Source organism: Gigantopelta aegis, chromosome 6 (assembly GCF_016097555.1).
Source record: "Gigantopelta aegis isolate Gae_Host chromosome 6, Gae_host_genome, whole genome shotgun sequence".
Taxonomy (NCBI): domain Eukaryota; kingdom Metazoa; phylum Mollusca; class Gastropoda; order Neomphalida; family Peltospiridae; genus Gigantopelta; species Gigantopelta aegis.
The window spans coordinates 89,354,529-89,381,474 of record NC_054704.1 but is presented as its reverse complement, the minus strand read 5'-3'; the positions used below and the strand labels follow the sequence as shown (position 1 = coordinate 89,381,474).

The following is a 26,946-nucleotide window of genomic DNA, read 5'->3' as shown; positions in this document are numbered from 1 at the left end:
AACAATTACCTGACAATGTAAGTCAACAATTACCTGACAATGTAAGTCAACAATAATCTTATTGGCACTGTCAGTCAACAATGAACTTATTTACACAGTCAGTCAACAATAAACTGATTAACACGTCAATCAACAATTACCTCATACACATGGTCAGTCACAATTACCTGATTGACACTGTCAATCAACAATCACCTGACTGACACTGTCAGTCAACAATCACCTGACTGACACTGTCAGTCAACAATCACCTGATTGACACTGTCAGTCAACAATTACCTGATCGACAGGTTGATTTTTCTTTTTGATATACTAACTTATTCAAGTTGCTGTAAATGATGTGAATGTTTTCATTATACCACTTTTACGGTTGGTCGACATTTTTATTTCCTGTGATTTTGGCGTGAAATGTTTACTAGATGATTCAACTGTATGTGATGTAAAACATTTTTAGGTGTATATTATTATATATATACATGTATACAACGTCTAATATATGTAATATTCAAATATCTTAATTTGCTGTGTCATTATTTTTGTTTTAAAATGTGGAATAAAGTGAGGGTGAAAAAATTAATTAAAAATTACCTGATCGACAGTCAGTCAACAATTACCTGATCAACAGTCAGTCAACAATTACCTGATCTACAGTCAGTCAACAATTACCTGATCTACACATGTCCGTCAACAATTACCTGATCGACAGTCAGTCAACAATTACCTGATCTACAGTCAGTCAATAATTACCTGATCTACAGTCAGTCAACAATTACCTGATCAACACTGAAAGCTGCCTCACTGGCTGCAACATGTTCATTAATTTCTTCCATTTTCTCGTTGAACATCTTCCGGTCTTCCGTCCACTCTATAGAAGACACCGGCGTGCCAAGAACACGCACATTGTACTTCTCAAACACTCCAGTCGCAGTCAGCTGTATCCCACAATTCAGTGCAGTCTGACCCCCAAATGTCAACAGCACACCATCGGGACGTTCACTTTTTATAACCTACAAAAACCACAAAACAAAGGAAGATTAGAACCAGTTCAAATAAGCTTTGCTTTTATTCTCATTGCAGTTAAAAGTTTGTTTTGTTTAACGACACCACTACAGCACATTGATTTATTAATCAAAGGCTACTGACTTTCTACATTTTGACATTTGGCCATTCAGCAATCATGTCATAACTTGGGAATGGAGGTTATACATGAGATGTGTTACGAAGTGTTATAACATAGTATGTGCCTTCATATTTTTATGCCAGTGTAAGTAATTTCATGTTAAAGACTGAACTGTATTGAAATAAAATGCTGATTTGGATTCACCTGTGTGACATAGTCTGGTCTAATTGGCAGGAAGTACACCTTGTCAGCAAGACCTTTCGATGTTTGTACAGTGGCGATGTTTGGATTTATCAACACTGTCACAATTTTCTCTTCCTTCAAAGCCTTGATCGCCTGTTATACAAACAAAAATGCAGAGCATAAATCCAAAATGTAATCTGTTAAACATGGAAAGAATAGTAACAGAGTTCTATGAAATAACACAATCCAAGGCCAGACTCTAAAATTTTAAATTATGAATTTCCTAGACATAGAATAAAAATAAAATTCAAAAAGGTACCCCGTTGTTATTGTCACTAATGCCATCATTTATCTATTTCCCATGTTAAACTAAAAACAAATGATTTTATTGTTCATGAATGAAACACATTCTGGTGGTGGGATCTGAACCAAACCATGTGGAACAATCATTCTGAGAGTACTGCTAAAGCAATACATGTCCCCTACCGGGCTACACAAATTTTATCATTCAAGGGCCATAACTCTGTGAAAAATGGATAAATCGCCATGAAAGTCAAACAAACTCGATCTTTAAAGGAAACATGTCACGTAAACCATATTTGGCACCAACCATGTACAATTAATTATAAATTGAATCACCTAAAAAAAAAATTTCTAAAAAATTAATTACTTAAAATATCTCCATAAAAGAACCCCAGATACGAGCTCTTAGCGGAAATTGCCGATCTTTAATGAGCAGGGCAATCATGAGGTCCGTGACGTCAGAGACGCGTCGCTTGATCTGAAGCCTTACACTTAAAAGCATTAGTCCGTACCACTCATAAAGAATCTAAGACTTGCACAGCTTACCAAAACAATGAGTGTTCGTTCGCAAAACGTTTTTCCGTATCAATATGAGCTGTTAGTAAATGAAGAAAGACACACATTTACTTACAACAGTGATACTGAAGAAAAAACGGATAGCGAGTCGGAGGGTGGAGAAACTGATGGTGCCAGACCAGACCGGTCGACCAATTTACAGCCCGTAGCCCGAAAGTAACCCGGAGACAAAACCAAAACTCGGATGCTAATGCCGAGGTGTATACTGTTCATATTTAGCATAAAGATACACCTCGATATGATGTATTTAAATATGTAAAAAATATAAATGTAGGACAAACATTTTTTGGGGGTTTTTTTATAGAAAATATCGCATTTTTTATGTTCGGGCTGTACATAATGAAATCTGTATGCACAGTGTAAACAGACGCTCTAATTTACGACAAGGCGCTTCACTTTCATTAACCTGGCTTGTAAAACAACATAAATGACTTGAGAGTATAATCAACTTTTAAACTAAATATATTTCTATTTGGATCAATAGAACGAAATGGGGTTATAGTATTTTTCTCTCATAAAAAAAAGTAGCATATTATTAGGCCTATTGGTAGGGTGCGTTAGAGTAAAAACGACCACTCACGACACCCAAGTGATAATTTTCTTTTCTTTGGTACTACGTAATTGGTCAGTTTTGTAATTTTAGATGGGAAAGTCTACTTAATCAAGGGTTTTACAGCATTATTTACAGTAATGAAGCAGGGCGGCTGATAATGTCCATTAACATTGTACTATAGTCGCAACAGGTTACGCCACAATACCCTGTGATCTTAAAAAAACTGGCACGTATTTTGTACGTATGTCTAGACCGTGGTAATCACTTACCTGGTCGATACCCTGCAATATACACCTGCCAATCAGGAATCACATGTGCAGGCCACGGAAAGAAAGGACCAATTAACTAAAACAACACTCCGATTCTCAAGTCAGCCCGTGGATGAAACATAATAGTTATTTCGACACCGACAGTAGTGGGGTTTTTTGTATTGAACTTCGTGTTGCTTTGGGGCTTCGGGCGATGAGGAACGTTTTTGTGACGTATTCCGCCCGAAGATTAAAAACATTATTTAAAATTATTATTGTTTTCTACACGTTTTTTAAAAACATATTTAAATACATCGTACTGAGATGTATCCTCATGCCAAATCCCATGTTTGTATATGACATATTTAATTACTTATTGACGTTTCCTTCTTCGGACGGTGAATACAGATTTTGTTATGTAGGCCTACAGCCCTAACATGAAAAATAATTTTTTTTCCAAAAAAATAAATAAATAAAAAATTCTACATTTTTGTTTTAACATATATAAATACATCATGCTGAGGTGTATCTTTGTGCCAAATATGTACAATGTACACCTCGGCATTCGCAACCGAGTACTGTTTTTGTCTCCGGGTAACGTTCGGGCTCCGGGCTGTAATTAGGCTGACACCAAAGTACTATGCGGTGTTGGTGTCCAATCTTTTCTTTTGCGATAAAATACACGCGTCTTTCTTCGGATACAATCCTTTGGAAAACCATAAAAAGACAATCCCGATCGTTTAAACTGTTTATTTTTACACCCAAAGGCCGCGCAGTACGGCACTGATGGACTGAAAAGATCGAAAGCCCCTTACTCCATATATAAACAGTTAACAACAATGGAAGAGTACAACGGCTCTGACGTCACTTTCCTTTTTTTCCGAACGCTCACGAAGAAATATGCATAAATCGTACTTTGATACTGATTTGCGTAATTTCTTCATTTTAAGTTAACTACACGTATTTTATTGTTATAAAGTTATTTGTATATTATTTTTATATCATTTTTCTTTCAAAATGAGCTATAATATGGTCTCGTGTCATGTTTCCTTTAACTATGTGATAAAAATATACACAAAATTTCAGCTCAATATCTCAAAGCTGACAGACAGGCAGACAGACAGACAGAAGGATGGAGATCAAACCTCGAGTTCCCTCCAGTTTGACCAGCAGCACACTAATAATAAAATTGTGCTGCTTGCCTTTCTTGCAACCCACAGGCTAGTCCCTATAACCTAAATACTGTTACCCTCTTGCACACACATTCAATATGTTCTACATGAACGATACAAGAGCAAAATGTCTCATATGGTATTTTATCTCGTACAGTCACTTTTCGACGATTTTTATAACATTTATTGACCTGAGATCCTGAGTAGTCGAATTCTCCAGCCTGGCCAATCGAAAGTCCGCCTGAACCAAGAATCAGAACTTTCTGTGGTCGAGCGTTCTCTGGGATTCTTGTTGGACACTGGGTACTTTTCAGTCTTGAGTGTAATCGTTCCTTCACAGACGGGCTGAAAACACATCCAATACCAGTGAAATAGCACACACTGAACAAAAGATCCCAATTTTAAAAAGATTCCAATCTAATATCACTCATAAAAATGTTTGTTTTGGTTAATGATACCACTAGACTATATTGATTTATTAATCATCGGCTATTGGATGTCAGACATTTGGTAATTTTGACATATAGTCTTAGAGAGGAAACCCGGTGCATTTGTCTATTAGTAGCAAAGGATCTTTGATATGCACCATCCCATATACAGGATAGCACATACCATGGTCATTGCTATACCAGTCGTGGTGCACTGGTTGGAACAAGAAAAAGATCACACCAACCGTGCATCAAGCAAGCACTTTACCACTGTGTTACGTCCCGCCCCTAATATAACACATGGTTTGTGTGGATTTGATTTCTTATTGCAAGAAAGGAAGAAAAAAGAACAGTTTTATTTAATGCACTCAACACGTTATACGGCATCTGACATATGGTTAAGAAACACAGAGACAATGAGAAGAAACCTGTTGCCACCACATCATGGGCTACTCATATTTATTAGCAGCAAGGCATCTTTTATATGCAACATCCCACAGATTCGATAGCACATACTACAGCCTTAGTTACACCAGCTGTGGACCACTGGCTGTAACAAGAAATAGCCCAATGGGCCAACCTATGGGTATCAATCCTAGATGGACTGTGCATTAGTCGAGTGCTCTACCACAAAAAATTGGGTCCATTGGGCTATTTCTCATTCTAGCCTGTGCACCACGACTAGTATATATAAGGTTGTAGTATGTGCAATCCTGTATGTGCGATGGTGCATATAAAAGATCCTTGGAGGAATGTAGCAGGTTTCCTCTCCAAAAATATGTCAAATTTACCAAATATTTGACATCCAACAGCCGATGATTAATAAATCAGTGTGCTCTAGTTGTGTTGTTAAACAAACAAAACTACCACTATAAATAAATTGTTTGTTATAATTTTATTTTCATCAACAATGTAACAAAATGAAACACAAACGCTGCATGAAAGTGGTAACTACAATAAAGTGATGGTAACATGTACAAACCTGGTTTCTCCTTGTTTGTGAGCCGTCACTTGGTCGAGAAAGACGTCAAACAACATCTCCAAATCCTGGGGACCAGCCATGTGTTCTGGGTGAAACTGTACACTGCCAAAACAACAACAAATAAAACTTTAAATCAGGTTGGCCAAGCACTTCGTAATTTGATTTACTTTAACAAAATTATGTATGCACTTAGAATTCAATATTGTAAATTCGTGGCCAGAGAATTACAAGGTTCTATCTGCAATTTTTCCAAAAATTAGTTATCTATCCAATTTGATAGAACATAAAATCATCTACATAGTAAACAGTCCTAGAATGTGGTATTGTAAGACACAGTTGTTATATTAAAACTATTACAAAGACCTCTCTATGACTCAGATATGGCAGCTCCAAACTTCAAGTGGCGATTTCTCAAAATGAGGTTTTGTGCACATAGAACCATGTAATTTTCCAACCACGAATTATAAAATATTTATTGAAACAAACCAGCAACAAAAAATACCAAACATGGTATTGTTGATATATACTGATCCTAGAAGGTGTATCCTTGTAGCTGTGTTGTACAATATTCAACACGTAAACATGGACACAAAGTTTGGTCAATCTACAAACCTGTAACGCATTTGAATAGTTACAACAGAGTGAAACATAGAGCCTGACGCTGAAACTGTAAAATACTCCTAACAATAACTTGACTCTATAACTGTTACTTCACAGCCACTCATGAGTTTTTTAAAATATGAAAAATGTATTTTGTGATGTTACAAAACCAGGATGATCAAAAACAAATCAGATGTACGGAAATAGATAATCTAAACAATAAAATCTAAGTAATGTTTGATTTCAGTTATCATAGATGGCTCTAACAGTGAAAAATATGCCTTAGTGTTTAAAACCTAGGGTCTGTCACTTTAAAAGTAAACTAAATGTTTGTTTAATGAAATGAGACATTTTGAACTACAACATAGATCTTATATAGCAGGACAATCCATTTGGAAATAGCAATAAAAAAATTCAATAAACACAACACAATAAAACCCTGAAGTAAAAAACATTACTCGATTCAGCAAGAAATATACAAGACGTAGTAAAATAAAGTACTTAAACTTGCTCCACCTGAAAAAAGGTTTGCTTCTGTGAATGATTCCTTCATTCGTCTTGTCGTTAGCATTTGTAAACAATGGCAGCCAGTCAGAGGGTAAAGTCTCGGCATCCACAGCGAAGCCGTGATTCTGAGTGGTGATGTAGCATCGAATCGTGTCCTCGTACACACACGGCTGGTTGTGGCCCCTGTTGCCATATCTGTTAAAAAATAATTAGAAACTCTATAGCACTCTTGGGGTGGGATGCAGCCCAGTGGTAAAGCTCATGCCTTATGTGCGGTCAGTTTAGGATCAATCCCCATTGGTGGGCCCATTGGGATATTTCTCGTTCCAGCCAGTGCAACACGACTCGTAAATCAAAGGCTGTGGGATGGTGCATATAAAAGTTCCCTTGCTATTAATGGATATAAGCAAGAAAATAAGTTAAAATGAACAATATCACTTGGATAACCTGTCACAAAGGTGTAATTGGCAAATGATAGTTCTGTTATATCACCAATAGTTTTTATTAAGATGACTAAATTTCATATTGTCAATCAACAGATTTGGACATCACACCAGTGTTAAGTAGGGTCTCCATGAGTACTCGAGCATGGGCCGAATCTGTTCACAGGACTCAAGTACCCGTGCAAGGAAGAGCACTCTCAGTTAATTATATTTTTTTTACGTCATTTTGCCATATGGTTGCCACTGGTTACATTATAGGGCTATGAGACATGGAGAGAAAACAAAAGTCAAATGTGTGGAATGCAATACAATAGCATGATTTGGCATCCATGTTTAGCTCTGGATTTAAGTTGAATATTGCTATTTTACAATATTCTTTAGTTTCAATATCATCCAGTTTGACCCTTGAGTGATCAAGTCCAATATTTTGGACTCATGGAGGCCTTAATGTTAAGCTTTACTGAGATTATGTGTAAACAACAAGAACGATAATATTTTATACTGCTTGCATAATCAAAGCTTACTGCTGTACTCACTTCATCTTGAAGGTTTTAGCACCAACGGCCAGAGAAAGAAGTTGGTGGCCGAGACAAATGCCAAACACTGGCTTGCACTCGATTCACCAACGATTCTCCGGATGTTGTTAATAGTGACGTCACACATTTCAGGGTTTCCTGGTCCGTTGCTGAGGAAAAGCCCATCATACTCTGTAACAAATTTAATTTGTTTTTATTATTATCAAATGTTAACAACACTATAAACAATTAGCAGTGGTAATTCGTTATTAATAGCAATATCTGATTTTGAAATGACAAGGTCGTTCTTATCAAAGTTATTGAAATCACTGAAAAATGTCAAGCTGTAAAATTGATGAATCTAAACATAATAACAAATAGTGATGACACCAGATTGGGGCGATGGGTAGGTGTTTACAATGTAAAAAAATAGTTTTACCTTTTAACAAAACAAAACCAAGATTAGTTATATAGAAATTATCACGATTCCAAACTAATTTAAATACTGTATATATACTTTTCAAATTGAAGTTGTTTAATCCTACCTGAACTTCTGATTGGATGGTTCCAAGGTACCACAGTAACGGACGCCCCACGCTGACAGAGACAGCGAATCTGGTTGTTTTTTATTCCGCAGTCCACTGCCATGATTTTTATTTTGCCATCTGGGTTGTAGATACGAGGCGCCTAAAATAAACAAATGTATGCAGATATTTCTAGATACTTTTGTAATTCAAAAAATATATATTGTGATAAATTACACAATTAAAAAAGAAAAGAAAAAGAAAACATGTAAAATAATATAAACTGAAGTGTTAATTTCTAAAACGTAATACATGCATATCTGCCAAATTTATGAATTTGGGGTTAGCGGTAGAAGTATACTGATGATACTGTGAAATCACCTTTGTTTGTGGTGGTCTAATTTTCATGTGAATTAGTGCAATCAACAAAAATATAATGCATGTATACATATAATATGAATTTATGAAGGAAGGACATGGTTTATTTAACGACACACTCAACATATTTTATTTATGGTTATATGGCGTCAGACATATAGTTAAGGACAACATAGATATTGAGGGAGGAAACCCACTGTTGCCACTTCATGAGTTACTCGTTTCAATTAGCAGCAAGAGATCTTTTATATGCACCATTCCATAGACAGGATAGCACATACCACAGCCTTTGATGTACCAGTCATGGTACACTGGCTGGAGCAAGAAAAAAAAATCACAAACAGAATGTACCTTAAAATATTGTTAGTCTTTTAATGACGTTTTTAAAGGCAATTTCCGTGACCTTTTGGGGTTTCAAGGATTTTTGTATTATTATACACAAAATACAGTATTACAAAATTTGATGCCAATTGCCTCTCTTCTTGGCTTCTTAGTTTAAATTTAAAAATAATGTTAATTGCCATTACACAAATCAAAATTCCATGACTTTCAACGAATGGAAAATGTCATTTGTAAATTCCCCAAATTTCCAGTATTTCTATGCCCCATAAGATAAGGGGTGTTCTCATTATGCGATTAGTCGCAGCAACTTGTCGAATGCGATCATTTTGTACTGTAAGAACACCTAAATTGGAACGACTTTAGTCTTAAACGTTCCGATTATTGTTTTACCGACAAATCACATGCAATAAGTCAGTGAGACTAATCACACTATGAGACAGCTGCTGTATGAACCCTCCTATGTTTGTTCTGATAGCAAAGTAACAATTAACAAACCTTCAATGACACTTCACCAACAAGATGGATTTGGTTAGGGTCAGTCATTTTAACCATGTCTGGGTCAGTTCCATCAATAACAAGCTGAAAAAAAAGAAAAAACCCTCTGGAAAAGCATTCAGGGAGTGGCAATCTTCCTGACTCATGGAAGCAGTCACGATCTTGTCAAAACTTCCTTTGGATTCTTCAAAAGACTATTTCCAAATTTCAAGGAAATATTCTATAAATCTGAGAACTGGCTAAACCAAACTGTGTTCCAGTGTGAGCCCTGGTTGCTCCCTACAAGGTTTGAATATAGCTTATTCATCAGGGCTTCTAGAATATTTACAAAATCGACTAGCCACAATTAAAAATCCACTAGCCCTACTTTACTTCAAATAAATAAAATTTTATTAATAGTAATAATCGGATATGTCACCTAAAGAGGGAATAGAGCTCAAAAAGATTCGGGGGTGGGGCCAGGATATTCATATTTACAAAATAAACTTAAACGTAGCATTTGACAACTTTTTTTTACTAGCTGTCGGGCATGGCAATAGTAGTTATTTACCAGCCCAACATTGAATATCACCAGCCATGGGAGTGGGGCTAATATAATCTAGAAGCCCTACTTAATATAAGATGACAGATCCAAACATTTTACATGTACAAAATGGTGTAGGCTAACAGTTACCTATAACAAAATCAAACTAGAGAAACATCCAACGACATTTGTAGGGTACTTATTTTACTGATGCTAATTAAATAATTAAAATAAAACAAAAATAAAAACTCACTTTTCCAAGCATTGTTCCATGCTCTCGGATTCTTTTAGTTATTGCACGAGTATCAACTCCTGCCAAAAATAAACAATATATCAGGCACTAATCTAGTTGTAAACAATATTTATGTGTATATCAGGCACTAATCTAGTTAAAAACAATATTTATGTATATACAGGACACTAATCTAGTTATAAACAATATTTATGTGTATATCAGGCACTAATGAAAATTAAACCCCACCCACTTTGATTTTGCTAAAAATTAGTACATGTATATAAGTTATGTTATTGGTGCTAAAAATGATTATATTTAAATGTTTAGCTTGATCAGACTAATGGTTTCCGAGATACGACCCATTAAATTTTGACAATTTTGGCAAAAATGGGCTTGACCACCAATTGTCAAATGAGCATTATTCAGTAACCGTTTGGTCAAGCTTGTTGAAATTTGATATTTTTAAAAAGGGAATTTCATAAGGATTCCAAATCTGATGACCTTTATACTTTTACTTTGACCTTGTGGATCACATGACCTTGAAATAATCTTTAATTCTACATGAAAAATTTAGTCCTACATAATACAAGCATTTTGAGAATACTGCTAAAGCATTACATGTCCCCTACTGGGCCCAATTTTTTTTCGTTTCTCCTAAATTCAAGGGTTATAACTCTGAAAAGTGAATAAATCACCACAAAACTTAAACTTGAATTGTAAAGCTATATACAAATGATAAAACTATATAAAAAATTTCATCTTGATATCTCCAGGCATTGCAAAAATCTAGAAAACGAATTTTCACATCTCAAGTTCAAGGGCCATAACTGCATCACAAATGGGTAAATCACCATGAATTTTATACTTGATCTGTAACATTACATGATGAAAATATACACAAAATTCCAGCTCAGTATCTCTAAGCCTTCTGCAAAAAACATCCGGAAAACATATGTGGGACAGACAGATGGACAGGAAACCTATAGTTCCCTCCGGTTGGACCGGTAGGGGACTAATTTACAAATCTCGAGGTATAATATTTTTTATTAGCCTATAAGAATAACTTAAAGTATGCAAACCTGACATATGTTGATTGTTGATTCTGAGGGCCTGAATTTAACATAATAAGAAAAATTTTTTATGAAATTGAAAATTCCCATCTCTGTTTTTTAAAAACAACGCTAAAATTCCTGAAGTCAAAGCCAATGCAGTGACTGCCAGTAAAGTCAAATTTCAGAAATAAAACCCTTTAGTGTATTAGCCTCATACCCCAAATGGCTGGTATATTTTGTTCAGTGAGCCATGTTGACAGTGACTTCACAGCACTCCAGTGACTGTACTTCTCAGTGAGGTCGCCAATAACCAGAGCTGCGACATGGATTTCTGACGACTCAAACCACCGCTTGAGACCAAACTCATCCTCGCTGTCATCAGCTATCCCATAGTTTCCAATCAGTGGGTACGTTAACACGAGAATCTGTTTCTGGTACGAAGGATCGGTCAGCGACTCGGGGTAACCCACCATTCCAGTCTGAAATACTAACGACACAAGGACAAATTAAATACATAGGGAATAACTGGTTACTGTCTTAAGATATCAGCTTTATCCTGCCGAGCTGCATTCGCCATTCAACCTGAGCAGGATAAAGCCAATATCTTAAGACAGTAACCAGTTATTTCTTTTATCCTGCAATCCTACAGGAATATTCGGAAAATCGTTATTTATTTTAGTTTTTTATACGTAAATCAAGTATTGTCAACCTAGCAAGGCTTTCTGCCGTATGACGTCATACAAGATATATGACGTCATTTTTTGTAAGACACTAGGCTACATTCTGTCACATTAAAAAAGCTTTTCTAAACTCTAATATAAATAAATATACACGTTTTGTATTGTTATCGCAAAACTAAAAGTTATTTCTATTTACTGTACTTCAACAAATGATTTAAAGAGTATGTTTACCGAAAACTACTCTGAAATATCACATGCCTATATCACATGATCTATATTTTTGGTCAGTGACCAAAAATATAGAGATTTATCTAGTCATATCTTTCCAATGTATACAGTGATTGCTGGATAAATGTATGTACTTCATATTATACAGTGAAACTCGACTATACCGGATGAGGCTGAAGACCTAAGTTTATGCGATTTAGACAGCATCCATTGTTTAGAGAGTCGCATTTTTTAATTTAGAAAATATGGAACCATGAAATTTGGCTGGTTTTGACAGGATTCTGTTTTGTTCAGGATCTGATTAAGACAGGTTTTCACTGTAAATCCAATACACTTTTTAATTTACTGTTAATTATGTTAAGCTGTAATGACAGCAAAACCCTACCCATAAAGTATCAAGACAATACATGATCACGTACCTACATAGGCAGCAGAAGCAGGGGGCCAGGCAAGTCCCCCTATAATCCAACAGCTTTTGTATTATTAGTGTGCCAAGTAGCTTTGTGCATATCCATATCAGCCCTCTACGTTAACTTTTCATTCTAGGAGCCAGATGGCACCTACTTGTATTTTTGTATAGATAGTATGAAATGTTTTAGTCACCAAATGAAAAACATTCTCACATATCTATGTATTATATAGAGTTTATCTATATTAATCACTAACAAACACATTACAGGACCCACACACATACCAGATGTTGTTTCTACGGACCTGAATAAAGACACATTACAGGACCCACACACATACCAGATGTTGTTTCTACGGACCTGAATAAAGACACATTATGAAGGGTGTGAAAGTTCAACATTGTACTTGTTAGGTTAGTTGCTGATTCTGAACGAAAACCCATTTAAGTCAAAACCGTATCTCTGCACTATATCAAAGGTCATCAGGCATGTGTGTTGTGGCGGGGTTAAAGCCCCTCCCTGCTCAAGCTATTTTTTTCAAATATATATTAAAGCCCCCTAAACTCCGTTCACCCGTGCAGACCCACACACACATCCCCACTAAAATTCCTGCACACGTACCTGGCAAAAATCTACCATATGGTATTACGATATTGTAGCATTACAATAGCTTAGAAAAATCTGGGTCCTGATGCATCATTCAATTAAGTTATTTATTCTACCATCACCAAATTCAACACACACCCTTTCCAACATATTGTTTTTAATGCATCACGTTTCAATATCACATACAAAGCATCCCCATTTTCCCAATATATTAACCCTCTTTGTTCTGCAGCCTATGAACATTAAATTTTATAAATTACAACCAAAAAAAGTTAGACCTGGACAGTATTAAAATTTCAGGTTTTAACATTACTAATTCTGTTATTCAGGTACCAGGAAATTGTATTTCAGACCATCTAAATTTCATAATTTCGGGGCATCTTCCCCCAGACTCCCTAAATAACTTGAATCATTTTCCAATACCTCATGCTAAATTCGCAGAAATTTTATGCCCATTAAGATTTCCTGAATTAAAGTAATAAGCAGATGATTCGTCCTCTGGACGTTTCTTCCACCTGTAGACGATTTGTCCACTGTTGGAACTCGAGACGATTCATCCACAACCAAAAATTGTTCTTGGACAATTCGTCCATTATAATTTTTATAGTTAAATTTAGAATTTAGCTGGAACCTGGTAGCGGAATGGACATATCGTTGTTTATTGGTTGGTTATCTCAAATGACGTCACGTTATGGTATTTTTGACATAAATGACGAGATTTTAGTTTAGTTATTAGCTTTGTTTTCTAAACAGTATGTCAGAATTAAAGGTGTAGTTGAAGAGCAATTAGAACAACAGCATATCAATAAAATACTATAATGGACACAGACAGACAATAACAAGTTGATAGGGCTAATGCCAGTAAAAAAAAATTTGTTTCATATACTAGTAATTTACCACAAAATGAAAATAATTGACCATTTTAATGGCTAAAAAATTACATTTTAGATTTATTGGTCTAAATGTTGTAATCGAGTGGACGAATTGTTCGAGGTGGGTGGACGAATTGTACAGTGGGCGAATCGTCTGTGGACGAACCGTCTGGAAAGCGGCCAAACACATGCCGTTAGAAGAAAATTATGCTAAATCTTGATTAATAACGCAACAAAAATTAAAGATTGTTTATTCTAAAAAAAAAAAAAAAAAAAAAAAAAAAAAAAAAAAATGAAAATTATGCTGCTTTAAATTGAATAACTTTTATTTTTAGAAACAAAAGTTTACAATTTTGTTGTTTTGTTTGGTGGAAATATTAAAATGGTAAATGTCATACCGACTTCTCCTGACACCGACGTCGTTGCTCCAAACTGATGACCCTCATAACAGTTTCCATCATCAAGTACAAGTTTGGCTATCCTCATGTCGTGGGTTGTTTACAACTTGTAAAATGTCGGGTCTCCCACGTGCTGTGCTAAAAGGCGGCTTACACGAAAACAAAATGGCAAATGCACCAATAGAAAGAAAAAAAATGTGTGCGATGTGCCCTTACAAGATGTGAATAAACATCTAATAAATAATATCTTCTTGTTTTATGTAAAACATACACATGAGAAATGTTTACAATTATAAGGCCAAAACACGTTGTAGAAAATAAAAGGTAACAGGTCGTTCACCCGAGTGGTTTTGAACATGATCCTCCAAACCGAGTCATTTCGCCCCATGTTTCGATTCGCCCTCATTTTTATTTTGTTAATAAAGTACATTTATTCATTGATTTGTCCTATATCCATTGATTTTTATATGTCACACATTGCGTGTTTATATCTACAAATAAAAATAATATTATAATTTCGTTTATTTGCAATATCATTTACTAAAGTCATATATATGAAATACGTACAGGCCTTAGATAATATACAGACAATGTATTCACATTAATAATTGATTTATGAAGTCACACTGCATACTACTGATGTGCTGTGGTTTCTTATTAAATATACTACATACCCAACTGAGGTTCTAAACTTCGTCTCGTACGAAAAAGAAAAAAAGAAAGAAATGTTTTATTTAACGACGCACTCAACACATTTTATTTACGGTTATATGGCGTCAGACATATGGTTAAGGACCAGACAGATGTAGAGAGAGAGAGGAAACCCGCCGTCGCCACTTCATGAGCTACTCTTTTCAGCAAGGCTTCTTTTATATGCACCATCCCACAGACAGGGTAGTACATACCACGGCCTTTGATATACCAGTCGTGGTGCACTGGCTGGAATGAGAAATAGCCCAATGGGGATCGATCCCAGACCGACCGCGCATCGTGCGAGCGCTTTACCACGGGGCTACGTCCCGCCCCTCGACTCGTAAGAGTGACTCGGGCCGATTCAATCGTGTGACATGCCACACGTTACGAAATAATTTGCTTGTTGACGTTGCAATCTGATCGAGTCACTCGTATCGTGTAACAGGGCCTTAAAATGCCGAGTACGATATGTTGATTTCGCCTAGCTTCAGCTGACAGAAAGTAAACAGCTTATAAAGCATTAATATCCAAAGACAGAAAATTACCTAATATTTGGTAATGAATATTGAATAAACAGAAGAAAAATACTTCAAAACTATAATAAATATATTTATTTTCGGGGGCGAAACGACTCGGTACGAATGAGATTTAGGGCGAACCAATCCTTTGTGAATAGGACTAAGGGCGAAACGAAACAACGCAGGTTCGATATATATATATTCTTTATTTTTTATTCTTTATTCCTCTTAAAGAGTTACAATAGCATTAATAGTACAAGAAAATAGCACAAAAAGACAAGTTATTGAAAATCAAGGTAAACGTCAGAAACAATTACAAGATTATGAGAAACAAGTTATATATCACACGCACACACGTACTCACACACACTGAGGTGTACACAAAGTAATATCTGCAGTATGCAAATATTTAATTAGTTAGTAATGCATTAAACTATATTTTACTTAAAGTGCTGTGCCAGACCATACACTAAAATTTCAAATTCCACAATTAAATGCTTTCTTAATTCATTGCAATAATATTTTACACCGATATGTAAATCAATAATTACGAAAATGCCCCATAAAAGTATTAAAACATCACGCCAGTAGAACACTGCCGGAAACGACCGAGTAAAATTCTCGGTAAAAACAATTGCCTGTAAATAGCCGTGACGTCACGAAGGGAACGCGCTTCACAAAAACCTACCACGAGACGACTTCCAGCGCAAGCGAAAGTGGGGCCGACAGCGACTGCCAAGCTTGATTATGCCATTCTTCTTTCGATGATGAATAGTGTAGTAATGACGACTGGACTAATATTTGTGCAACACAACAAATAATGCCTTATCAGTTTGAACCTGGAACATCTTCCGACGAACCACCGGCCTGACAGATGACGATGAAAATGGTCGTGGGGACAGCTTACCACTAATTTACAACTTTCATTCTTGTTATGTTCTTTAGCTTTTTGTGCGAATTATTTTGCTACACTGTATGTTCTAATACTTGTGATGTAGTAGAAAAGACGATAAATAACTCTTGAATTCTACGAGTCAAGTGGACCCGATATCGGTAATTTTAAGAAATAAACAAAAACGACTTTTAGTCCGTCCCATCCCTCTATGAAGATGTTTTTTTTGTGTGTGAATAATTTCAGTTTAGTTTGACGTAAAAAAAAAAGAAAGAAGTAAAAGTGTTTTGGAAATAACAAAACAATACTGTTTTTTGTTGTGTGCAATTGTGACAACAGTCTGCTCAGTAATAAATAACTTATTTTAATTTTAAAATTTTTACAAAAACGACTTTCAGACCGTCCCATCCATCTATGAAGATGTTTTTTTGTGTGAATAATTTCAGTTTAGTTTGACGTAAAAAAAAAAGAGAAGTAAAAGTGTTTTGGAAATAACAAAACAATACTATTTTTTTTGTGTGCAGTTGTGAAAACAGTCTGCTCAGAAATAAATAACTTATAGCACATTCCATAGTATGAAAAAAGGTTTTCTCTGTGGGAGGTATAGTAAAATTAATTTAATGTATTTATAGTCTGTTTTACAGGGAACGCCTTTTTTCATACTATGGAATTTACAAGTCATTTATTTCTGAGCCGATTGTTTTCTGAGATGCATACAAAATTAGCTTTTTTCTTTTCTTTTTTCTTTTTACAAAAAAACCCTACATTTTTGTAGGATGGGACGGACTAGGCTATAGATACAAGTTTACTTGTCTGTACTTTATTGTTCTCGAACTGTAAAGAAAAATCTCACAAATGAACGAGATGCAAACGACAACAAATCGGATCTCGGTGATTGCACGAACCGTGCATGAGAAAACAAACTGACCGGAGTTGAAAGCATAACGCAATTTGGGACATTACGATATGCACCCCAAGGTCGTTTCGGTGTGGATGGCGTCGGCTTGTTGTCATTTGTTTTGTGTCGCACAAAAATTGTTGGTACGGCATCTTTTTTTAAAAGCCATAACACCTGGTATTCCCATATCTCGCTTAAGCCGACAAGCCAGTTCGGACGAATCGAAACTAAAGTGTCTGCTGTCGCAACGGTCTCCGGCATTTTCTTCCTGTCCAGTATTTCCACGTTGTTTTAATCAAATTCACACACAGCTTTTTCACAGCAACATTACTAGGAAATGCGTGAAGACTAAATTTATCGGCTTTTGTATTGCTACAGCCGCCAACAACACGCCGTTTAACCATAATAAACACAAAAGAAGCAATGAACAATGGCGCTGACTATCGAAAGGAGTTCCCTTCGTGACGTCACGGATCAAATCTTACGGAAATTCCCGAAACGAATTCAACTGGTTCTGTTTTTCAGGGGAATATTTTTAATTGGAAAATATACCGGTATATAATTTTTTTACATTTTTTTTTCTTTTTTTCTAATCATATTAAATAATATCTTGATTGATATAGCTCAATACATCATACATCTGGCACAGCACTTTAACAAGTAGATGAAGTGAATAACAACCTCACTATACAATTTTGCGGCATCTTTGTCAACATTAATTGGAGAATTACATGACAATAGCTGTACGATAAATTTATCGTCAGAGAGATTATGCAATTCAGTGCTTAGCTCTATTGGACCAATATCAAAGAGAGAACACCAAAACTTGTCTCTAATTTCTGATAAATACTGACAGTAATTTATAACATGTACAAGTAGATCAGAGTATTGCACTTTACAAAGAAAGAAATGTTTTATTTAACGACGCACTCAACACATTTTATTTACGGTTATATGGCGTCAGACATATTCTTAAGGACCACACAGATTTTGAGAGGAAACCCGCTGTCGCAACTATATGGGCTGCTCTTCCGATTAGCAGCAAGGGATCTTTTATTTGCGCTTCCCACAGGCAGGTTAGCACAAACCATGGCCTTTGTTGAACCAGTTATGAATACTTTACAAAGAGTGCACAATCCTTGGGATGACTGTGGTCTCCACGAAGCGCAAACACTAATGACATGATGGGCCTGCTCTTTTAGTAAAGGAGTGGAATGAGCTATTTTCCCAAGCATTGTGCGTTTTTAAAGGCGCAGACCCTAGTTTCAGCCTGTGAAAATAGACACTAAGTTTAGTTAATCTACAAAAGTGTAACACATCTAGATCACGTTACAACAGAGTAAAACAAGAGTCTGTGACGCTGACAAAGTGAAATATCCTTAAAAACAGACTAGGACTCGACTCCATTACCGGTTGTTGTTTTTTCTCAGACGCACGTGCGTTGTTTAAAATATGAAACATGCATTTTGCGATATTAAAAACACCAAGATGACCAGAAACACTTCAGATGTACGGAAATAGATGATCTAAACAATAAAATCATTGTAATGGCTGATTTTAGTAATCAAAAACGGCTCTAATAGTGAAAATTATGCCATAGTGCTTGAAAACTAGAGTCTGTTCCTTTAAGACAGGATGACTTTTCAGGAAATGATTAATGTCTAGGGTTGAAGAAATGTGTGATTTCCATTTTGCTTCCTCATACTCAAAAACACTTTTATTAACTATTCTTTTCCAAATTTGTTTGGGAGGAAATGTGGAAGTTTTATAAAAGTTATTTAAATATGTAATCAATTTATATTTACCAAGTATCCTGTGTATGTCTCTTGCAAAACCAACCGGAACGGGAACACACTGGTTCTTAAAATATAGTAACCTATTTGTTATAATCTTGTAGGGTAAACTCCATGCAGGACAGTGAAGGAGATGTTGCAGAAAATTTAATTTATGGATATCTATTCTGGCTTCAATTGAAATGGTACCGACTAACCCTAAACAAATAACTGTTCGTGTCCTTTTAGGTAGACCTTGTATATTTTTTACTGCAAATCTAAAAGCCCTTTCTAAAGCCAATAACTCGTTCTCAGTAATGGTATTCCATAGTTCACAGCCGTAGAGTGCTTTAGATAAGCACAAAGTATTGACTAACTTCAAACTAGTGGTTAGATTCAGTCCGTGTGGGTGGCACCCCGATTGTAATAGTATCATACTTGTAGATTTGAATGTTTTACATGCTTCTAATGTCCGGTCCCAGTTATTTAGATGCTTATTTAAAATGATACCAACATGTTTTATAGAATGCGTACAGGGTATTTGTTTCCCTTATAAAAGGAGATGTGGGTCTGTCTCATTACAGAAATTAATCATCTGACTTTTTAGCGATGAAAACGTAAATCTCCATTTCAGACTATATTGTTGGCAGATTAATAGCATAACTTGCCAGTTGTGGGGGAGATAACAGCAATATCATCGGCCTGTGTAGGGCATGAAACGTGGACATCTAGGATCATAGAACCTTTCTTTGAATGGCTTAACTTGTTTAGAAGATCATTTATATATAAAACGTAAAATTTTGGGGAAAGTATGCTACCGTGACAAAGCCCTCTCTGCTGTTTGAAATAATGCGAAAAGGTATTGTTTACAAAAACACACGATTTGGCGTTGTTGTAAATTCTGTCCAGAATGAGCCATATCTTAGGAGGGATTCCAATTTCAGATAATTTATACAATAAACCTGTATGCCAAACTGTATCAAAGGCTTTTGAACTATCTAAAAAGGCTATGCAAGTACCGTCATTACGCTCCTTATAAGTTATAGTGATTTACAGTTTCTTATAACAAAAGAAGCATCAATGCTTGAAAGACCTTTTTAAAAACCACATTGATGATTATCTGGATAATTTACTGAAGAGGAAAGTGATGGCATTAGTGATTCTAGAACCTTTTACGAAAATTTTGAAAATTACAGGTAAAAGAGTAATCCCTCTGTAGGAATCCGGACTCAGTTTGGACTTGTTGGGTCCTTTGTGAATACACACGAGAACACCACCATGCCAATCATCAGATATACAGCAATTACTAATTAACAGTGAAAATAATCTTGCTAGACAGAAGAAGAGATATAAACCTCCATATTTAATATGTTCGTAAAATATTCCATCTAGGCCACACGATTTATTGTTTGGAAGCTTAGAGCATATGTTGCTAACTAAATTAGGAGAAATAGAGAAAACTACATCAGATAAGACTGCATTCGCTTTAAATGCAGATACTTTGGCTTTTAAAATTAATTTAAAATTGTTGTCGAAGTGATCAACTGATTCGTCAGAAAACACTTTGCTAAAATGATCAGCCATTTCGTTACAAACTTCTGCAGGGTGAGTAATTATTTTCTTGGAAACTGATAGGGACCTGATATAGTTGCTTCTTGTTTCATTTCGAAGTGCACTCCATAGTGTCTTTTGGTCAACATCGAAAGCTGCGTCTAATGAATTATATAATTCTGTTTCATAATTTGAATAAGCTTTTTGGAGAGTTATTCAGAATTTATCTTTTGCTTTTTTGTATAATCTAAACGTTTCAAACTGCATTCCACGTGGTCTGCCCTCATTTATCCACAAACCTCTATGATAAGACATATCTGCATGGCATTCTTTAACAGATTCAGACCAGTACGGTTTTGCATGTTTATCATATTTTGTATTAGGAATGGTTTCTTTGGCTGCTTGAGTCAGTACTTGTAATATGTTATTGTTAAATTGCAGTGTGTCATTTGTTGTCGCTACTTGGCTTGGTATTTTAACTGGTCATAACATATGAGAAACCGCGAAAGTGTAATCATTTAACAGATTGAGGCGCCTTGCCTTTTCCCAAGAAGGTTTTTCTTGTGGTCTGAAATTGTATTTATTTAAATTATTTAATGAAATGGAACATATTACTGGCTTATGATCAGAAAGCAAAAGTTCACTCTCATCTTCAACTAGCGCGTTTTGAACATATGGAATTAAATCATCGGGAACTAGAATGTGGTCAATAACAGATGATGGACTCCCTGTATAGGATTTGTATGTATGAGAAGGGCCCTTGCAAAAACTTTGAACGTTAACTGAAACTAAATTATATTTAGTAACAAAAGTATGAAACATATCACTTCTTCTGTCTGTAACAAAAATAGATTTTGCACCAGCTATTTTAACATTAAAGTCTCCAATAATAATAATAATAACAGTACCCTTCGAACTGTACGCAGTGTACAGTTTCTCTAACAAGTCTAAGCGCTCATGAAATAAATCGTTAGATAAATTAGATGCAGGTAGATAGGCACAGAAGATATAGATGGTTGTGGAATCGTTGAGCGTAATTTCTATGCCAGTTATTCTATCACTCTCAATAGGTATTGTGTTAGTACATTGGTTCAAAGATTTTCTTACCAGTAAACATGGGCGGATCCAGGAAATATTTTTAGGGGGGGGGGGGGGGGCCAAAAAAGAAGGGCACATTGACTCGTCAAAAGGGCACCTTACTACAAGTTTTGATATTTACAATTAATATGAATTCCTACAGTTCTACGTCATAATATACTAGCAATAATGAAGTAAATTGGCGTCACTCGCGTTAGAACCTCAATGGGGCCCCATTGAGACTTAATAACACAGACACATATCTGCAAGCTTGCGCATGTACACGAAAATCTTGATTTCATTTATCTACAATATAATTATTGTTTACTTAAAAAAAAAAAAATTCTACAAACAAAAAGGGCACTTGGACATTTTGAGGGCACTTGAACAATTTTTTGGGGGGACGCGTCCCCCTGGTCCCCCCCCCCCCCCTTGGATCCGCCCATGGTAAAGCTAATCCTCCTTTGTTAACAATTCGGTAAAGCGAGGTATCTCTTTCAGTGGCACATGTCGTAAATGCCATGTAATTAGCGTCGATGGTGTTTAAAAAATCACTGTTGTATTCCCTCAGATGGTGGTCACTAATTCCACAGACATCTATATCATGCTTGTTTAGACATTTAACTAAATTGGGTGATCCTGACATTACATCCTGGCAGTTCCAACACATAATATTAATAATCGACTGAGCCATCTTCAATGTTGTTGTTGAATTGGTTTAAAAACGTTTTGCTTTGGAAGCCACTGTTTAATGTAAACACCATAAGGCCAGAAATCTTCACGTTCGGCTATAGCACGATGTTCGAATATAACATTAATTTGTGCAGACGCTGTTTTTCTGTTTTCTCTGTTAAAAAATCTCACACTGGTGAGCTTAACTCCATTTTCTTTAAGAAAGTCTCTTAAGCCAGCCTCAGTAGACGGTTTGTCAATCCCACCGACATAATACCGAGCCACTTTGTGTTTTGAAACACCACGGAATACTGACTGTGTTGACAAAGTCGCCCCACACTGGTCTGAGGGTGCCCATACACTGATGTTGTTGTCACGGAGACAAGAACCGTTAGGCGAGACTTATTGTGTTTTATGTGTTACGGTGGTATCGTGCTGGGTGTTGCGTGTTACTGTGTTTTCAAGCTGGGTGGAGCGTGCCTCGATTCGCCCTAATTTTTATTGTGTTAATAAAGTACATTTATTAATTGATTTGTCCTATATCCATTGATTTTTAGATGTCACACATTGCGTGTTTATATCTACAGATAAAAATAATATTATAATTTTGTTTATTTCCAATATCATTTACTCAAGCCATATACATGAAATACGTACAGGCCTTTACATTAATACATTAATAATTAATTTATGAACAGTCACACTGCATACTACTGATGTGCTGTGGTCTCTTATTTTTATCACTGCACATGCTTTAACCATTTTGTTTGCTAAATTAATCTCTGTTGGTGTCAACAAGCAACAACATTAAAGTCAACGTAGTCACATTCTGTGAGGGAAGCCATGGAATTCCATCAGGTTTGTCGTTTTAATGACCCTACCCACAAGCGGCGCCTAGTCTCTTCTTTTGGAAATTTGTAAAACGATATTTTTTTTTAACATCATGTTATAGTTTATGCAGCCAACTGCACAACATGTGTTAGGCATCGTGACCGTTAACTGTTGTAAATGATCGACCAAAGTTGCCTCATTTCACTATCAAACCATACGTAACTAAGGAGAAGCTTCACCGCGTCACGTGATAAACAATGGCGGCCAGGGGTCGAAGTACCCGTATTTTCGGTTCCGAGAATATACTACATACTCAGCTGAGGTTCTAAACTTCGACTCGTACGAATGACTCGGGCCGATTCAATCGTATGACATGCCACACGTTACGAAATAATTTGCTTGTTAGCGTTGAAATCTGAGTGACTTGTACGAGTCACTCATATCGTGTAGCAGGGCCTTAAAATCCCGAGTACGGTATGTTGATTTCGCCTAGATTCAGCTGACAGAAAGTAAACAGCTGATAAAGCATTAATATCTAAAGACAGAAAATTACCTAATATTTGGTAATGAATATTGAATAAACAGAAGAAAAAATACTTCAAAACTATAATAAATATATTGATTTTTGGGGGCGAAACGACTCGGTACGAATGAGATTTAGGGCGAACCAACCATTTGTGAATAGGACTAAGGGCGAAACGAAACAACGCAGATTTCGAGATGGTTTTGGGGCGAAACGACCCGGATTCAGCTGCATTGTCGGGTAAAGCAAAAACAGGCCTCGGTTGTGCGTGGTGTAGCAGCAGTTAAGCCACGGCGCCGGTCTTTAAACTGGTAGATACCAGGGACCTAATTCACTAAACTCTCGCAACTTTGCTATCTCGCAGTGCAATACTAAAAGACTTGCAAAGAGGATGCTTTGTTGTCTTGCAGACCTTTGTGAATTAGGCCCCAGGTTTGCAGCTCTAAAGATAATGCATTACCACCAGTAGTCAGAGTAATTAGACGGACATTTGGACAGATTACAGTTAAGAGATCAAGCTATGTAATTTTATGGCAATCGCTGCCCACCAAACGGTAGTCAAAGATTCCCGCTCTAATACCACAACAATCCTATGTTTGACGTCAAGTACCTTTACATCGATCATTTTCGAGTTACTTGATTTAAAAAATAAAATAAAAATCCACATATTAATCACCAATACACACACACACACACACACACACACACACACACACACACACACATTCTACTACTGTACTAGTGACTAATTATTAAAATTAAAATAATCAAATTAAATTACTATTTACTTTATCTTTCATAAGAGGGGGCAAAACGTAGCGCATGCTATTGCAATCTGATTAAAATTAGCTTTACTGGGTCTAGTGGAGCTAATTTTAATTAGATTGATACTCTTGCCGTATCCTGTCGATAACACGGCAAATGTATCCTTCAAATTCAAAACGGAATTAATAATTTGTAATTGCTTTGGTTTAAAGTTACAGTGTCTGGTTACCATATTATAATATCATGCACAAATATGAAATACAAGCTCAAATGCACTTTTAAAAAATTCGTGTGTGTTTGTTACGAACGGAGAACGTCAAAAGTATACGCTCGATTCGTCACCTGTGTCGCCATTGCTCGGCAAAGCACAAACGACAGCCTGTTGTCAGTTTCAGTTAACACGTACGTTTGCGGATTTTAAATTGTAGGGTTCGTCTCAAAAAATGAAATGAGAAATCTTGCGCTATACGAAGAACGTTTGGTCGAGGATACCTGCTCAAGATACGCTTACCTGCCCAAGATAAAAAAAAAAAAAAAAAAAAAAAAAAAAAATATATATATATATATATATATATATATTCTAGGGGAGCATGGTCCCATATAAGCTTCGCTCAACCCCTAACCCCGCTGAAATGCCTGGGATCATTTATATGTACCATCCCACAGACAGAATATGACATACCATGGCCTTTTATATACCAGTCATGGCGCACTGGCTGGAACAAGCCCGCCGATAGGAATCGATTCTAGACCGACCGCGCATTTAAAAAAACCCACCCTTTTTTAGGTCTAAGTAATGAATAGAAATAACATATAGTCTTCATAAATGTTAAGGGCTGGATGTAGCCCAGTGTTAACACGCTCGCTTGAAGCGTGGTCGGTCTAGGGTCGATCCCCGTCGGTTGGCCTATTGGTCTATTTCTCGCTCTAGCCAATGCACCATGACTGGTATATCAAAGACCGTGGTATGTGCTATCCTGTCTGTGGGATGGTGCATATAAAAGATCCCTTGCTACTAATAGAAAAACGTAGCGGGTTTCATCTCTACGACTGTGTCAAAATTACCATATGTTTGACATCCAATAGCCGATTATTAATAAATCAATGTGCCCTTCTAGTGGTGTCGTTAAACAAAACAAACTTTTTACTTTCATAAATGTTACGTATATCGAACACACCGGCCTCTTTTTCTACCCCTACAGCGTTACGTAATTATTAACACCCCCTTACACGTAACGCGTATGCCATACGCTGGCCACTGTCAAAATTTCCAGGAAATCCCCCATCGACCCCTGGCAAGGTATTGTACCATACCTCTATGGATATAAATATATTTTGGAGATATGAGACGATCCCTCAATCAAGACAGTTAAATTTGTTCAAAATCACGTGAGAAGTTCAGCGCCTGCGCAAATCACGTAAATTCCCAGTTCTACTGTCGTCCCGCTAATTGAAGAAAATCAAGTTGACCATTGCGTTTGCAGTTCACCTAGATAATGTAGATAAGCGAGCATTGCGAAACTATAGCGATGTGGTGGACCTTTTATGTACCAAACAGAACTGGATCATCTATTCTAAATGCTTAAATAATAAAAATATTCCAGACACTGCAGCTTTAATGATGTAATTAAATCCAAATTCTTCCAAAACGGCATTAGCATGGAACGAATATTAGCCTTGATTTATGAAGATGGCTGTAACCTCGCGTGGTATGAGACAGTCTCTGTAACTTTGTGCAAGGCTGAATCGCCGAGTGGGCGACCACGTGACCTACGTGCGTCACGATATAGGTCAGCGAGTTTTGGAATTCTGACGTCGAGTGTGCCGAAGTTTAGCTGAATGTGGGTGCTGTCGGATTTCTTTCTGTAGTGTATGTAATAGTGATTAATATGTGGATTTTTTTAAAAACCAAGTAAAGGTATTTGACATCAAACATAGGATTGTTGTGTTATTAGAGCGGGAATCTTTAACTACATAACTTGGTCTCTGACTGTAAGGGCTCAATATCTGTCCACATGTCCGTCTAGTCCTATACAGTTAGAGTACTCGGGCTACACCATCAGTCGAAAATCAAATCGATCATTACCCCCTCGACAGAGGGCCCAAATGGCGCGGGATATGTAGGCTACCAAGGACAGTTTACTTGAACCTTAGTTTGGTATAAGCAGGAAAATCAAGTTAAATCAAATGAATGACCAATTGACAGGTTCCATACAGTTTGTAGATCGAAATTAACGTCTACCAAGTGTTGTAACGTAATCACAACTGAATCTGCAATTAAGGTTCAAGCAGGTTGTCCTGGGCACACGTTCATCAGTTACTTGGGCTGTCTGTCCAGGTCAGAGGTTTAGTGGGTAGTGAGAATGGTGGCGGTGTAGTGC

The 26,946-nt window shown here is 36.4% G+C and overlaps 1 protein-coding gene across 1 annotated transcript in view; it reads right to left on the bottom strand.

Annotated features, from left to right (window-relative positions):
* LOC121374889 (CAD protein-like) overlaps positions 1 to 14,703 on the bottom strand; it is a 60,171-nt gene extending 45,468 nt beyond the window's left edge. The window contains 12 exon segments of the mRNA XM_041502010.1: positions 774 to 1,007; positions 1,325 to 1,456; positions 4,347 to 4,500; positions 5,566 to 5,667; positions 6,682 to 6,867; positions 7,652 to 7,733; positions 7,736 to 7,822; positions 8,176 to 8,317; positions 9,370 to 9,453; positions 10,146 to 10,204; positions 11,397 to 11,666; positions 14,374 to 14,703. Coding sequence (XP_041357944.1) covers positions 774 to 1,007; positions 1,325 to 1,456; positions 4,347 to 4,500; positions 5,566 to 5,667; positions 6,682 to 6,867; positions 7,652 to 7,733; positions 7,736 to 7,822; positions 8,176 to 8,317; positions 9,370 to 9,453; positions 10,146 to 10,204; positions 11,397 to 11,666; positions 14,374 to 14,461 — 1,620 coding nt within the window. The 5' untranslated portion in view covers positions 14,462 to 14,703.
* Positions 14,704 to 26,946: the final 12,243 nt, after the last annotated feature.